This window comes from Hermetia illucens, chromosome 4, assembly GCF_905115235.1.
Source record: "Hermetia illucens chromosome 4, iHerIll2.2.curated.20191125, whole genome shotgun sequence".
NCBI lineage: Eukaryota > Metazoa > Arthropoda > Insecta > Diptera > Stratiomyidae > Hermetia > Hermetia illucens.
In genome coordinates this window covers 59,409,453-59,422,797 of record NC_051852.1, presented here as the reverse complement: position 1 = coordinate 59,422,797, position 13,345 = coordinate 59,409,453, and the positions used below count along the sequence as shown (strand labels likewise).

General features: G+C 39.1%; 1 protein-coding gene across 1 annotated transcript in view; it reads right to left on the bottom strand.

Moving 5' to 3' along the window:
* Nucleotides 1-13,345, bottom strand: part of LOC119655566 (GTPase-activating Rap/Ran-GAP domain-like protein 3) — a 278,003-nt gene that overhangs the window by 31,485 nt on the left and 233,173 nt on the right. Inside the window, exons 6-10 of the mRNA XM_038061498.1 lie at nucleotides 11,670-11,904; nucleotides 11,252-11,350; nucleotides 11,031-11,134; nucleotides 6,707-6,824; nucleotides 5,196-5,305 (exon numbers count right to left, since the gene is read on the bottom strand). Coding sequence (XP_037917426.1) covers nucleotides 5,196-5,305; nucleotides 6,707-6,824; nucleotides 11,031-11,134; nucleotides 11,252-11,350; nucleotides 11,670-11,904 — 666 coding nt within the window. The remainder of the gene's footprint in view (nucleotides 1-5,195; nucleotides 5,306-6,706; nucleotides 6,825-11,030; nucleotides 11,135-11,251; nucleotides 11,351-11,669; nucleotides 11,905-13,345) is intronic.

Below are 13,345 nucleotides of genomic sequence, written 5' to 3'. Positions count from 1 at the left end.
TCATCTGGTGCAATTTATCCTCCTTTTGCACTAATATAGTCGGTCGGAATACATTTTCGGAAAGTACTCGTCGAGACTTTTCATTTGATTCGCCCAAAAAAACTTTTTGCACCTCCTTTTAGCTGTATGGGGACAACCCTTAAGTTGCAGCGATATAATTCGCCGTATGGGTGGGGATTTACCGTTTTAACCTTTTTGCCAAATCTCATGTCTCCAAAATTTTCACTGGTCGGGAAACCGGACGCTTCAGGTATGAAAGGTTTTATGCATTTCTTTCATAAAAGTATTTCATTTGTCATTAGTACCAACTTTGACCTATTATAACTTTGTTACTAATGGTACGATTTTCACCAAACTTGGTAGGATCATGCTCTCTGTTATACCCTACATTGCTGCATTTCGTGATGCTAGAATGAATTTAACGGGGGTTTTGCAGTAAATTACTAAAAATTATAGTAATACACTATTATTAAATTTATTTGAACAGATATCGGTATGGAGAGTATTTTGGGGCCTAGGGTAACCTCTTGATTTTTTTCAGATATTTCGGTTGGGTAGTTTCTGAGAATGGGTCCGTGAAAGAAATGATTATTTTGGACCCTCACCTCCCCACCTTTCCAGCATCGAACTACATTTGATGAAAAAAATATTTACACCCCCCTTTTGCATGTATGGGGACTCCCCCTTATATTCGATGTAGAATTATGCAACCCAATGTATGCGTGAGCATTCACAGTTCTCACCTTTCCACAAAATTCATTGTGACTCGCTACAAGCGTCTCCGAGGAAAATGCGTATCACAGACAGACAGACAGTAAACCGATTTTAATAAGGTTTTGTTTTATACAAAACCTTTGAAAGGGGCATGATGGCAATAAAAGCATTCATTCCAAAACATTTCCGGAAATAACTTTAACCTATTTGTGGTTTCCATTTCTTTCATGACATGAGCATTTGTATTATTATTTTCAATATCATTCATTAACAATGGTTAGACAAGCAGTAAAAAATCCATAGGAATAGGTTTGTTTTCAAACTTTTGGATGGTGGTATATGGTATATTGATGTCTTCTTCATTTGTGTGCATATAAATCATAAAATAATCATTTGCGGAACAATCTAATGGATTTGGGCTTTGAAACGTGTTGAACCATTTCAGTCAAGATCGTGGCGGTACAGTAGGGTACACTGTAAGATGTAATGTGGACAGCATTCCGCTCGCCGATGATTACTACCCTGATTTCACTCAGGTTCTTATTCTCAGCTGTTCGTCAGTCGAATGGTACCCGACATCCAGTCACGATAAAAATCCTTCTACCATCAGTAAGGTTTGAACCTTGACCTCATATGCTGGGTTATCGCAGCACAACTTGGAATGGAAAAATGCGCATCAAATATATCATAAGCATAGAAAACATCAACTCTTTCAAACCTGAAACGTTCCCCTTAAGGAGCACGCCCACTTGGACCGACACAATACGGCACGACAGTTTTGCTAACGTCAGCTGGAACGACACGATATGACATATAGGCTAATGCCGACTGGGAAAGACACGACATGACAGAAAATTGGCTAGTGTATTTGCATGGTAATAATAATGAAAAGATTATTATTAACTTATGTTTGGCGTAGGAAGATGTATCCGGCTGCCTCAGACAACAGACGGACAAATGTCTATGCATGTTTCAGACATCAGACAGATACGTCTATGCATGTGCTGATTAAGTTTGCTGGTAGTGTTTACGATATTATTAGTGGTATTTACTTTGCGTGATGCATTAGACCAATTTCGATGGGCAATTAGGATTAGCACAATTTTTATGTCTTTGAAATGTCTGTATGTATATCTGGAGTTTACCAATTAATGCATAGTGTACATAGAGAGTTTCTCACATAAGATTAACACAAAACCTTTATATCCGAAGCTCCCAGTCTCCGGTATCCCGGCTTGTTTTGATCGGACCTGAGTTACAGCGATCTAACCGTAGTCAAATTGTAACAGGCGCACGACTGATCAACGACAACGTCAGAATCAGCATTAAGGAATGCCAACTTGTTAAAAGACTGCAGCCCCAAGACAGTTTAGAAAGTAACAAAACAGATAAGTCTCTCTTCGGTTATTAGTACAAATATATGAGGAGGATCCACTGGAGGGAGTTTGATCAAATTATCAACACCAACTTTTCCTGAATTTCTAATGGTAATATACGCAGAACAGATGAACTGGAGAAAAGTCGCAGTTCTGGAGCAGGGGAGGACATGAGGCGGGACCCCGCTTGGAGGTTATGTAGCTCCAGTTGTTAGAGAATATCGAATCCGTAATCACCGAGTTTAAAATCACCGTGCGCTATAAACAGCTTCTGTCCGTAGAATTATGTTCCAGTATTTCGCTCAGACGTGTATTGGATTTTCAAGGTTTTGTTTGGAAAACAAAACCTTATTAAAATCGGTTCAATGTCTGTCTGTCTGTCCGTCTGTCTGTCTGTCACAAGCACTTTTCTCAGAAACGGCTATACCGATTGGCCCGAAATTTGGTGAGAAAGTGGGAACTGTGGACCCCCAGAGATGCAGTGACTGATATCCTCCTACGTTGAGATTTAGGGGGGGTCCCCATACATGCAAAAGAGGGCGTAAACTATTTTTTTCACCAAATATAGTCATGTTGGGTATCAAATGAAAGGTCTCGATTAGTACTTTCGAAGCCGCTATTAGTTTTGAGATTAGTTGGAAAGGCGGGGAGTAGGAGGGTTGGAAAGTGATGATTTCTTTAACGGACCCATTCTCAGAAACTACCCAACCGAAAAATGTGAAAAAACTGATGAAGCTTCCTATATATGGTGCCCAGGCCTCAAAATACTCTTCATTTTAATATCTGCTCAAATTAAGTTAATAATAGTATATTACCATATTTTTGGGGAAATTGAGTAAACCCCCCTAAAGTTTATCCCAGAGTTATAAAAGGCAGTAGCATAGGATAGCATTGGAGTCATATTATCGCCGAGTTTGATCAAAATCATACTATTACTAACAAAGTTACAGTAGCTCAAAGTTGACTTTACAGTGTAAATTTACTGCAACTAAATATCAATATCACTGTAAAGTGGGTGGGCTGTTATCCTTTGTGAACGCTACGGAATGGCTTTCGAGATCTGAAATGCCTAGATTCTGTTCCTTTGGGCTTCAGCACACTCATCCCTTTCCATTCCTAAACGAGTATCGATACATCGAGTTTGATACCACACAACGCAAAAGCGTTGTAATTTGCCTTGTTTCTTTAAAATTTGCACATGAGGGACCTTGACACCTGCTTCAGATTTGGGCTCTTTGGTAGCAATTTTCTCTAATGCTAATATAAGATCAGCATTTGTGAAGGGACAGCCACTGCCATTTGATTGTTCTACACCCTTTTTAACACCTACCTGTGCTACGTTATCACAATATTTTTTCCTAACACTCCCTATACTAAGGGATATAATGGCGTACACGCCAGAAACTTCCAGAAATGATAATTATGAGCTTTCAAATGAGGATGTATTATTGCAGCTAATCTAGTTTATTAATTTAACAAATTAACTTTATACAATAGGTGTCGTTCACGATGGTAGGCATTTTAATAGTGGATGGCGCCACTCGTTTCAGCATTTTTCGTGAATAGTGCCAAAAAACTTGATCTACCCAACAAAGATCCAGATTTGACACCATTTTCGGAAACCACATAAAATTTCATATAAATGAGTAATTTTCTAATTATAAAGCTCGCCGTCACTTCAAAAATATAAACTATAAACTTTAAAGAAATTTCAAAATGGACTTTTCTTTTCTTCGGTATTTTAAACTTACAAACTTGCAAGGTTGACAAAAGATGCCCCTTTTTGTTATCTTTATGGAGATGGCATGGCATTAAATGGGAGAAAATGTGGTCTTGATGTGGAGCGAATTGACTTAGACATGGTATATAGTTTGCAGCGTTGAACTTCTTAGTTGCCCTTGGTGTTTCAATGAAATGAAAATGTTGTTTTCTGATTAGGGATAACCCAGATATCGATATCTGCAAATAAATACAGCAGGGTTGTTCCTAATCAAAAAACAATCTTTTCGTTTCATTTAGGTATGGTAGTTCTGTCAGGTTATTTGATTAACACAAATAGAAAGCACCTGAAAGTCATTAGATTTTTAGGATGACTGTTGTCGATCGTCCTAGATTTATTTGGCACAAAACAATACAGGAGGAAAGTTCTGCAAGAGTAGATTTTCAAAAGCCGGAGATGGCATAGAACAGACTAGCCGTATAGGCACAGACATTATTTATTGCTAATTAAGACAGCTTTTAGCTTAACTTCCGACAGAACAGCGTACACAGTAACGATGCTGGATATTTTCAATCCGCTGAAAAGGATATCATCGAAAATGAGATTAAACACACCACATTATAAAAGAACTCAGAGGTGAGGCTCTTCAGATTCTTTCTTTAAAGTCGTAGTACATTCCAGGAACGTCATGGTTAAATAAATAAAACCTGTAACATGCGGGTACGAACTGGACTTTTCGATGATCTATGATCTCAACAGAAGTGCATAAAGTCAGTGGACTTCATGATCCCTCTGTGGAATTACATACTTAAGGGAGTCCCTGCTGTTTCTGCAGGTTTGCTGCACCCATCTTGAAGAGAATTTTGCAATTCTAGAAAATCAAGTTTTTCCGCAAGCATGAGAAATGAACGTTAGATTTAAGTGTAATAGGTTCTATGCTTAGTAACGTCGGAAACATAATAACTAAAAACAATAACACTGGAATGCAAGAAGGATCAAAAGTTCCATCGATAAAACCGAGCTTGGCTTCCCTTTTGCATTTTCCTGTATAGGCCACATGAAAACTGTCATCTAGGATTATGCACAGCAGTAATTCCTAAAAAATAACACTCTGAAGAATTGACAAACTTTTCGTTTGACTGAATTAACGGTGGAAAAAGTTCGTAATTTTTTGGGCGATGATAAAAAAATCTTTGTTCGGAAAGCGTAGAGAAGCACTGTAATTTATTCTCGTTTCGCCTGTTAGGTGGTTTCATTAAGGCAACCTACTCAATTATTCTCCTGCAATGTATCTGCTTTGGCAAGATATATAGATCAAACTAAAGTCCTCTATACTATATGTATAAACATTGATCTGGAGAGATTAATTAAGTAAGGATACTTACCGAAAATTCAGGTGGATTTGGTAAAGTTGGTCCGAAAGGGGGTACAGTCTCATCACAGAATATAGCTAAGCGATAAGAGCAATTGCTTTTAGAAACCACAGCAAAGATATCTAAATAGTTGATTAAGGAAAATAGGAGAACGGCATTTACTTTTGTAACTGAAATGTTAGTATTCAATCATATTTGGTTTGCTTGGGCTTCCTAGGATGTTGTATGTTTTTAGGCGACATACATGCCCACATGCACATGTATTATCGGTACTATGATGTCTATTTATCCTTGCACGCACTTTAGAGAGCCTTATTCCTTCATATTACATTGCCTCCCTTTTGTAAGGCATATATTTGCGTTGGTTGAAGCAGGACAACTTTATTTGGAAGGCATTTCTTATACATTTTGTACTCTTTTTGTTTATCGTTTATGCAAAAAACTTGACGCAAATCAGTTTCTTTTTGCTCTTCTGCTAAAGTAAGGACTATAACCATTCTCGCAATATTATCTGAGAAGAGGAGCTGGAGGCCGAAGCGACCTTTTCATCAGTGATTAAAACTGCTCAAAATCAATGCAAATTCCGCCTTTGGATTAGAAATAATTTTGTCCGTCGATTTAGATAATATTGAATGGTCCTGTTTCCTTCTCGAAAAGGACAAGGGAAACCTTTAATTGACATTGAGCACATAAAAACCTTTTCCCTAAGAAGGCATTTCCCGCCCAAATCCCCAGTCACAAAGCGCGCTCTGAAGCGTTAACATAAATTTTCAAACTTTTACCTCACAAAAGTATAATACTCCATTATCTACAATTACGACATCGTAATGTATTCTCTCAGAGCCTTGACGTATCCTCCCAAAATGTATCTTTTTTCACTTCGCCAATGCTATCTGCTAGTCGCAGCCGTTCCGGACCTCTCGACAACCGACAAATTAATTTCATGCTTGCTCCACGCAGCATTCAGGCGAAATAACTTAATAAGGTGGGGTGTCATTTCCGCCCCTTATTATGTATTCAAGCTATGTCAACAGGATCCCGCTCGGGGACTTTTAGCTCAGTCGTCTGAGTTTAGTCGGACGCGACACGGTCACTCAGTAATGGGTTGAAAGGATATCAAAAGGAGACTACATGAGCAAATTGCAAGCATTTTCGAAATGGGCAGATTGTTGTCTTTACTTTTCATCCGGCGCTCTCTCTCTGGGGACTGGTCATGTTCCTGGTTTTTTGCGTTTCTTCTCTTTGGACAGTCGCCCATGCTGTAAAGTTTTAAAATGAATAATGGATCACGGTTGGCGGTGGAGCGTGGGAAAGGATCTGCAGCAATTGGTCGTCGTTGGATTCGTTGTTCCATTCGGTAATCATTTCGGAAGTACACTTGGCTATGATGAGCGGAAGGGTTGAAGCCCGTCGATTTCCTGTTGCCTGACTCCAAATATTGACTTTGGAGTAGTGGAATTCTCGAGTAAACTTTAATCTGACAATGTTTGGTCAGGTAATATTTTATTTATAGAAAAGGATACGAGTAAATTGGCTTTTAATGCAATTCGGGTCAAAATCGATAGGGTTGCAATTCTCTGGATCGCTTTCGATAAAAACTATGTTCACAATATCATTTCCGATGTGCCGTTTTCGTTCCACCTGTAAATTGAAAGAAATGATTATTAACAAATATATATTTAATATCTTCAGTAATCGAAGAACTGCTGCATATAAGATTGCCAGTCAAAAGAAAGCGAGAGAAGAAAGGAGGAGATTGTATCGCAATAACTAGGCGAAGTGTGAGTAAGATATCCTACTTTCTGGCTAAATGTATCTAGTTTTCTACTATTCATTAGGGAAGGGAGCAACCTACTTGACGCGCTTATAAATCTTTACAAAAAATTTGGTTGAATACACCCATTTCAGGAAACGGTTTTCCTTAAGAATTTATCAATTTCCTATTAAATTCTCATAAAGTGTGAAAAATCACAACCGATAACAACTACGATGATGAAATCCGCGCACGGTTGTTGTCAGCCAACAGAGCCTATTTCAGCTTACAAAAACTGTTCCGCTCGAAACGTCTCACCATAGGGTCAAAGCTCTTACTGTACAAGACTGTGATCTTGCCAGTCCTCATGTATTCCTCGGAAACTTGGGTTCTTAGCAAGAAAAATTGCGAACTCTTGGCCGCGTTCGAGAGAAGAATCCTCCGAAGAATTTTTGGCCCCCTACATGAGGATGGACGATTCCGTAGCCTACACAATGACGAAATCTATGAGCGACACCATGAGCGTCCAGTTGTGGATAAAATCCGGCTCAATAGGTTACGGTGGGCAGGTCACTTAATCCGTATGGATGAAGATGATCCCACCCGGAAAGTCTATAAGGGCAATATCTATGGTAGGAAAAGAAGACGAGGCAGACCCTGCTTAAGATGGAGCGATGGCTTGGGCCAGGACGCCAGACAGCTTTTAGGGATATCGAATTGGTGGACCTCGGCGCAAAACCGGGATGTCTGGAGTTCCTTATTAAGGCAGGCCTAGACCGAATACCGGTTGTTGCGCCGTTGATGATGATGATGAAAGAAAGTGACCAAAATTTGATCAACTAAGAGTAGATTAAGTTTCTTCATTAATATTGAATTGATTTCATTATTAGCCTCTTATTGATAGTGAAAAAACGATCATATCACTAAACAAGGCTTGAATAAATATTAAGGGGTCCTCGTCGTGTCAAGAAATCAGCAAGAAGCTAGTTCGAGCCAAACAAATCCGTGTCTGCACACTAAATAGGGGTACCGTCCCTTTAGACGAGACGTATCGATATTTGTGATCTGCAAGAAACTTGTTGGTATGGTGACAAAGGCTGCAATATAAAGTGCAAATGCGATAAAAATGGCTATAAACTTCTCAACGTTGGTAGCAATCGCGATCTATATAGTCCCTGTGACGTTATTAAAGAAGTCACTTCACTTCACTTATCATCTTCGCACTGGAAACAGGTTGATCATCTGCCGAGACAAATGACTTCTGTTAACTACTCGATATAAAGACTTGAAAAGTACTTCCTGACGATTATGTCATCATTGCGGAAGAGCCCATTTGGAGAAAGAGGAGAGACGAATAGTCGGAATACACGTGGACTTCAATACTGTTCGTTATTAATTTATTGCATCTTTACTCACTGACATAGTGACTTCCCTGTGAGATGAAGATTAACAATTCATTCAAAATATTGCCTCGGATAAGGACGGACTTACCAATCGTATCAGACACGATTGCCGATAACGGTTTCTCCAAATTGAGTGTTAGTTCCACAGTTACAGGCTGGACTTAGCTGAGGTTAGATGGTGGGAGCACTTCGCTTCCCCTCGCGATACTATGGTACTGTATTCCGGAAAACTTGACAGAAGTAAGCATAACTCCGGTGTTGGATTAATGGTTACGGCAAACGCAAGGCGTCCTGTTTACTTGGGAACCAAATCCGGAGATTCTGGTCCACAATGAGGAACATTTCAATTGAACGACACCAACGGGGACTGCCGATTCAGAGGCGAAAGAGGCTTTCGGTGTGAAATTGAATGGAGAGTAGAAGTTTGAATTTGCAAAGAACAGCACCCGTTCTGAGTCTGATAATTGGAAGAATATCTGCGTGCTCCCTGCCGTTGCAAAGATAATAGCTAAAATAATTCTGGAACCTGGATCGAAAATTTCATAGGATTTCAAGGTCCAAAGTCCGTTAGGGTTGTATTTTGTGACTGATATTATTTCTTCTTGTTATCGGTGACGTTTATCCTGCCATGCCCGGACGACGTGGGGGATCTACTACGTGTAGTCGAGCTGATGAGATTTATTTTTTGGAGTTGGGAAGAGATGATATAGAAGATAAACACGAACGAGACCAAGATTTTCAGTCTGCCTATCTGCATTAATAGGCGGAACATCGAAGGCGTTGATCAATTTGAATATTGAGAAAGCGTGGTTTCTACTGGGGGTGACACCAAGTTTGATCTTACTCGACACATTAATAGCACTAGATCCGCTTTCGCTGCCTTGGTGAAATTTTGAAAACGTAGTTTTCCTGACACCAAGACTAAGTTCAGATTGTTCTGCGCTAATGGTCTCTCTGCCAGGTAGTTGCCTGCCTGCGTCGTATCATCACAGACGAAGGACTTGGACGCCGGACAGGCTTGGCACACATACAATGCGATCGGAAGGGGCTCATATTGCATTGCTAGCTATGCCATGCAATGGAATCCACTCCCTCAAGATAGCTGACAGTTGGGCCGCCCCAAGGTCACTTGGCGCAGAATGATAGGGAGGAGTGTAAGCGTCTCCGGTGAGAGAGGGAGAGGTGGAGTGCATTTCAGGTAAGCACGAACGGTGGCGCGCAAGTTTGGTTGACGCGTATAATCTACCTAAAAAACCGACTAGCTAAGATTGATGGGAAACGACTAATGGGTCTATCGAAGCAACGGTAGCTTGATACGCTAAATGGTGATTTAAACGGCTTCAACCTTTCACTTGGGAGAAATATGTGGCGAACTCCGCCAAGGTGAGACAACTCACCTTACCTCACCTTCTACTACTGAATGAAAAAAGAAGTGTGTTTTCTGAATATACTTGATCACAAATACGGATTCCTTTATCGATTGGCTCAGGTGATTTGCTTGTTATTCGTAGAAACACATGATGTTTGCGTTCGTATTTGTATTTACATTCATCCAATTTGCCTTTTTCTTCTATGGCGTAAGTCGAATCATCTCATGACTTGCAGAGTAAACAACCCCAGATTGCTCAACCCTTTGGTTGCGTCCTCAGTTAGAATATTTCATTAGTTTTCGACTGCTCCCCCCTTCATCGGTCTGTTCGAACATTAGTTTTCCTTTTGGCATGGGAGGGTTGACAGTTTAACCTTCGCCAAATATAAAATATCAGTACGAGTTTTCTTGGGCAGGTTGTTCAAAGCATGTGCCAGCTTGTATCCTCCAATGTTAGAAGAGACGTTAAAATTGCGAATTTCAGAGTCAATAAATATTGCAAGGAATGAAATAAGCATCCGAGAACTCGAAAAAAGGAAGATAAAATCTCTTCTTTTTAATTTGTTCATTCTTGTTCTACTTCTGTTCGTATGTACCTAGGGTGTGGCTACCATTTTAGCATTATTAGAAACCTTTGCTTTCACCCAACATTTACATCTTCGAAGCCAAAAAAATGCTAGGAACCGGCAGTTCTCCTGTGTCCATTCCATACAACTGAGAATTTACGTTTCCATTATGGCATATGAATTATTCAATCCCCCGCATACATAAACTGCATTAAACTTTCATTTCTGGGGCAACCAATTTGCCTAATTTCCAACAGGCATCATATGACTCCACATTTTCAATTACTTATGAGCTTTTGAGTGGGGCGGGCAGTTGTATCATTAATTATATAAAATGATAAGCAAACTTTACTATAGTGGGTTCCATTTGTCTAAAGATGGAGGGATGAAATATACGTTCTAATTAGTGCCCATTATAAAGGTTAGGGACTAATAATCCTTAAGTGTTGGCGTAGAGAATGATTAATGGTTTTGATGGTTGTTAAATTATCCTGTAAAATTAATGTTTTTTAAGACGGACGCCATCGACCTAAAAGAAATTGTCTGCCGATCGCGAACAGTATACTGTTGCTTCAAGAATACTATATTCTGGAAGTAAATCACAAAACACTAATGGCATAATTAATCATTAGAGGGTTGGAGAGAGCCTATCACTTTACAGTAATTTATTCTGTAAATATATTGGGAAATAGTAAATGGAGTGCAGCTCGTGTCACGTTAAATGTCAGATTGAAAAAATTATGTATTTCCGCTTACCTGTTGCTTGTTATCTCTGGAAAAAGGCAATAACGTTGACACATGGAACATAATCTCATGTCCTTCGTACAAAGTATAGATTGAATATTTCCCTGTCATGTCACCTGTCGAGAGAAACGCGAAATCCATTATAGAAAAATTATTTGGGTCTTGTTGTGCTTTAGCGTAGGGAGTCAAAACACCCCCTGGATCTTAAGGAAGAAAGCAGAGTTTCTACTTACCCTTAACATCTAATCCGCCACGAAACCGTTCCCAGCCCTTCAGTCGTATTTTCTCTCCAAGGATGCTAAGAAATTCTTCGAATGCTTCGCTTGCTGTTTCTGCAATGTGAAAAAGAAAACTTTACTCTTTTGGTGAATGAGTTTATAATTATAATTTGTAGAACGATGATCCTTATGAGTAAATGCAATGGTCGCTCACTTGTCATTTTCGCCGCTCATTATAATCTGAAACCCACAGGGTACCTTCACAAAAATACTTTCAGAAATGGAACTTGGAAGCATTAGGAAAATTTTAATCTTTCAAATGAGTATTCGTACTTTTCTTCTTAAACTTAAGCTGAAGCATTGCATGAACTCCTTAAAGTTTTCTAGTAGACTTCCCATTAATAGCCTTTCAACCTTAAAACATAGGACTCACCGTTACTTAGCATTTCATCGTCGCAAACTTGACCGGCCTTCATATAAACGACGCCAAACTTGAAATTAACCGAGCCTTCTTGTTCCTCCAGCAGCAGCAGGTCCTTTTGGATGTCAGCCGAGAAAAGTTCTTTTGGATTTTTAGCTGATGCATCCATCCCCGGAAAATGCCCAAGAATTTGTTTTACCGTTAATTTTTGATGTGGATTATATGGTAGAGCAATTTTCTGTGTGCCCTGTGTAATGTAAAGCGTAAAAAATGGAAGAGGACGAAATGAGTTTCTTTGGCTACTGCTTAACGTAGATTAAAGTAAATTGAAATTTTGTGGAGAGTGATTTTGTTATGAAAGTTAAATGTGGTTTCTGAAACTGCTGGATGAACGGTTTGTTGGATTCAGGTTCCATCATCCAGAAATCGTAGCCCTTGTGATCTGGCTTTCAGCAGTAATTTCCGATTAATATTAGGAAATTTGCGACCCTTCATAATTTTGTTAGCCCGATTGAAGCTTTTGATGTTATTGGAGACATTTTGGTTTCGTATTTACAAAGAAATAAAAGGCGGAAGTGAAGTGATGGAAATCAAGTCTATTAGAAATTCTCCCTTTTTAGCACAGATTGAATCAACATTTTTCAACACTGCATGTATTCATTTCAAATTACTCCACCATAAATCAATTGAAATTTATTGAAATCGTTGGTTCCGAAGTCTACCCACTCATAAAATCTCAGGACTGAAAAATCGAAGAAGCAACACGCGGAAAGACGGAAGACATTGAGTATCGAGAAAGCACGAAGGCGTGATATGAATTTCTTTGAAATGGGGTTAGTTACGGAAGAAGAAATGTCACCACTTTCTTCCCTTTATTTAAGACTGCAATCAACTTTATTCGTTTTTATCCAAACACTTTCCTTTAGGTGAAATTCAGTTGGTTGGTTTGTTTAATATTTATTACACAATTTTTTAAAAGATAAGCTATTTCCCATATTTCAAATGCAGTTGCTTGACAGAAAGGATGGCTCACAGGTGACAGTGATAAAATCTCACCGATTATCAGTTTTCTTAGAGCATGAATGCTCCTATCTCTCCTGTGTAATCAATTTATTAATGCTTGTGCATTTTGACTTAGGTCCTAAATAAAAATAAAAGATAATCCCTAATGATAGTGCAGGGGATGAATATTGAGATGGCTCTAAAAAAATAGTTGGTATCAGCACTCAATAGTCAACTCGGCTGATTGTACTTGTAGGAAATATTATGTAGACCAACGCAATACATACATCAACCAACAGCCGATATTCATTCCAAATAGTAACATTACAAATCAATTACTTAAAGTCAAGTATTTACATCCCCCTATTCACAAGCATCCGAATTCATTTTCTAGCCCAAATCCTGCCCAAAACCATCCCAAAGCCAGCTAGAAGCCCGCTTAAAGCAAGTCCAAAGTCCGTTCGATCCTCGGCGTCGGCATCGACGATTGTCGCAGTGACTTTTACTACGAAGAGCAGTAATGTTAGGTGATGGTTTATTATGTTATATTACTTTTGTAATGCGATAATGGGATGCTTGGTAATGCGATAATGTTAGGTGATGTTTTAATGTTTGGTTCGAGCTCGGTGATGGTAATGAGATATCACACTTTGAGGTGATATCACATTTATAATGATACGGAACAG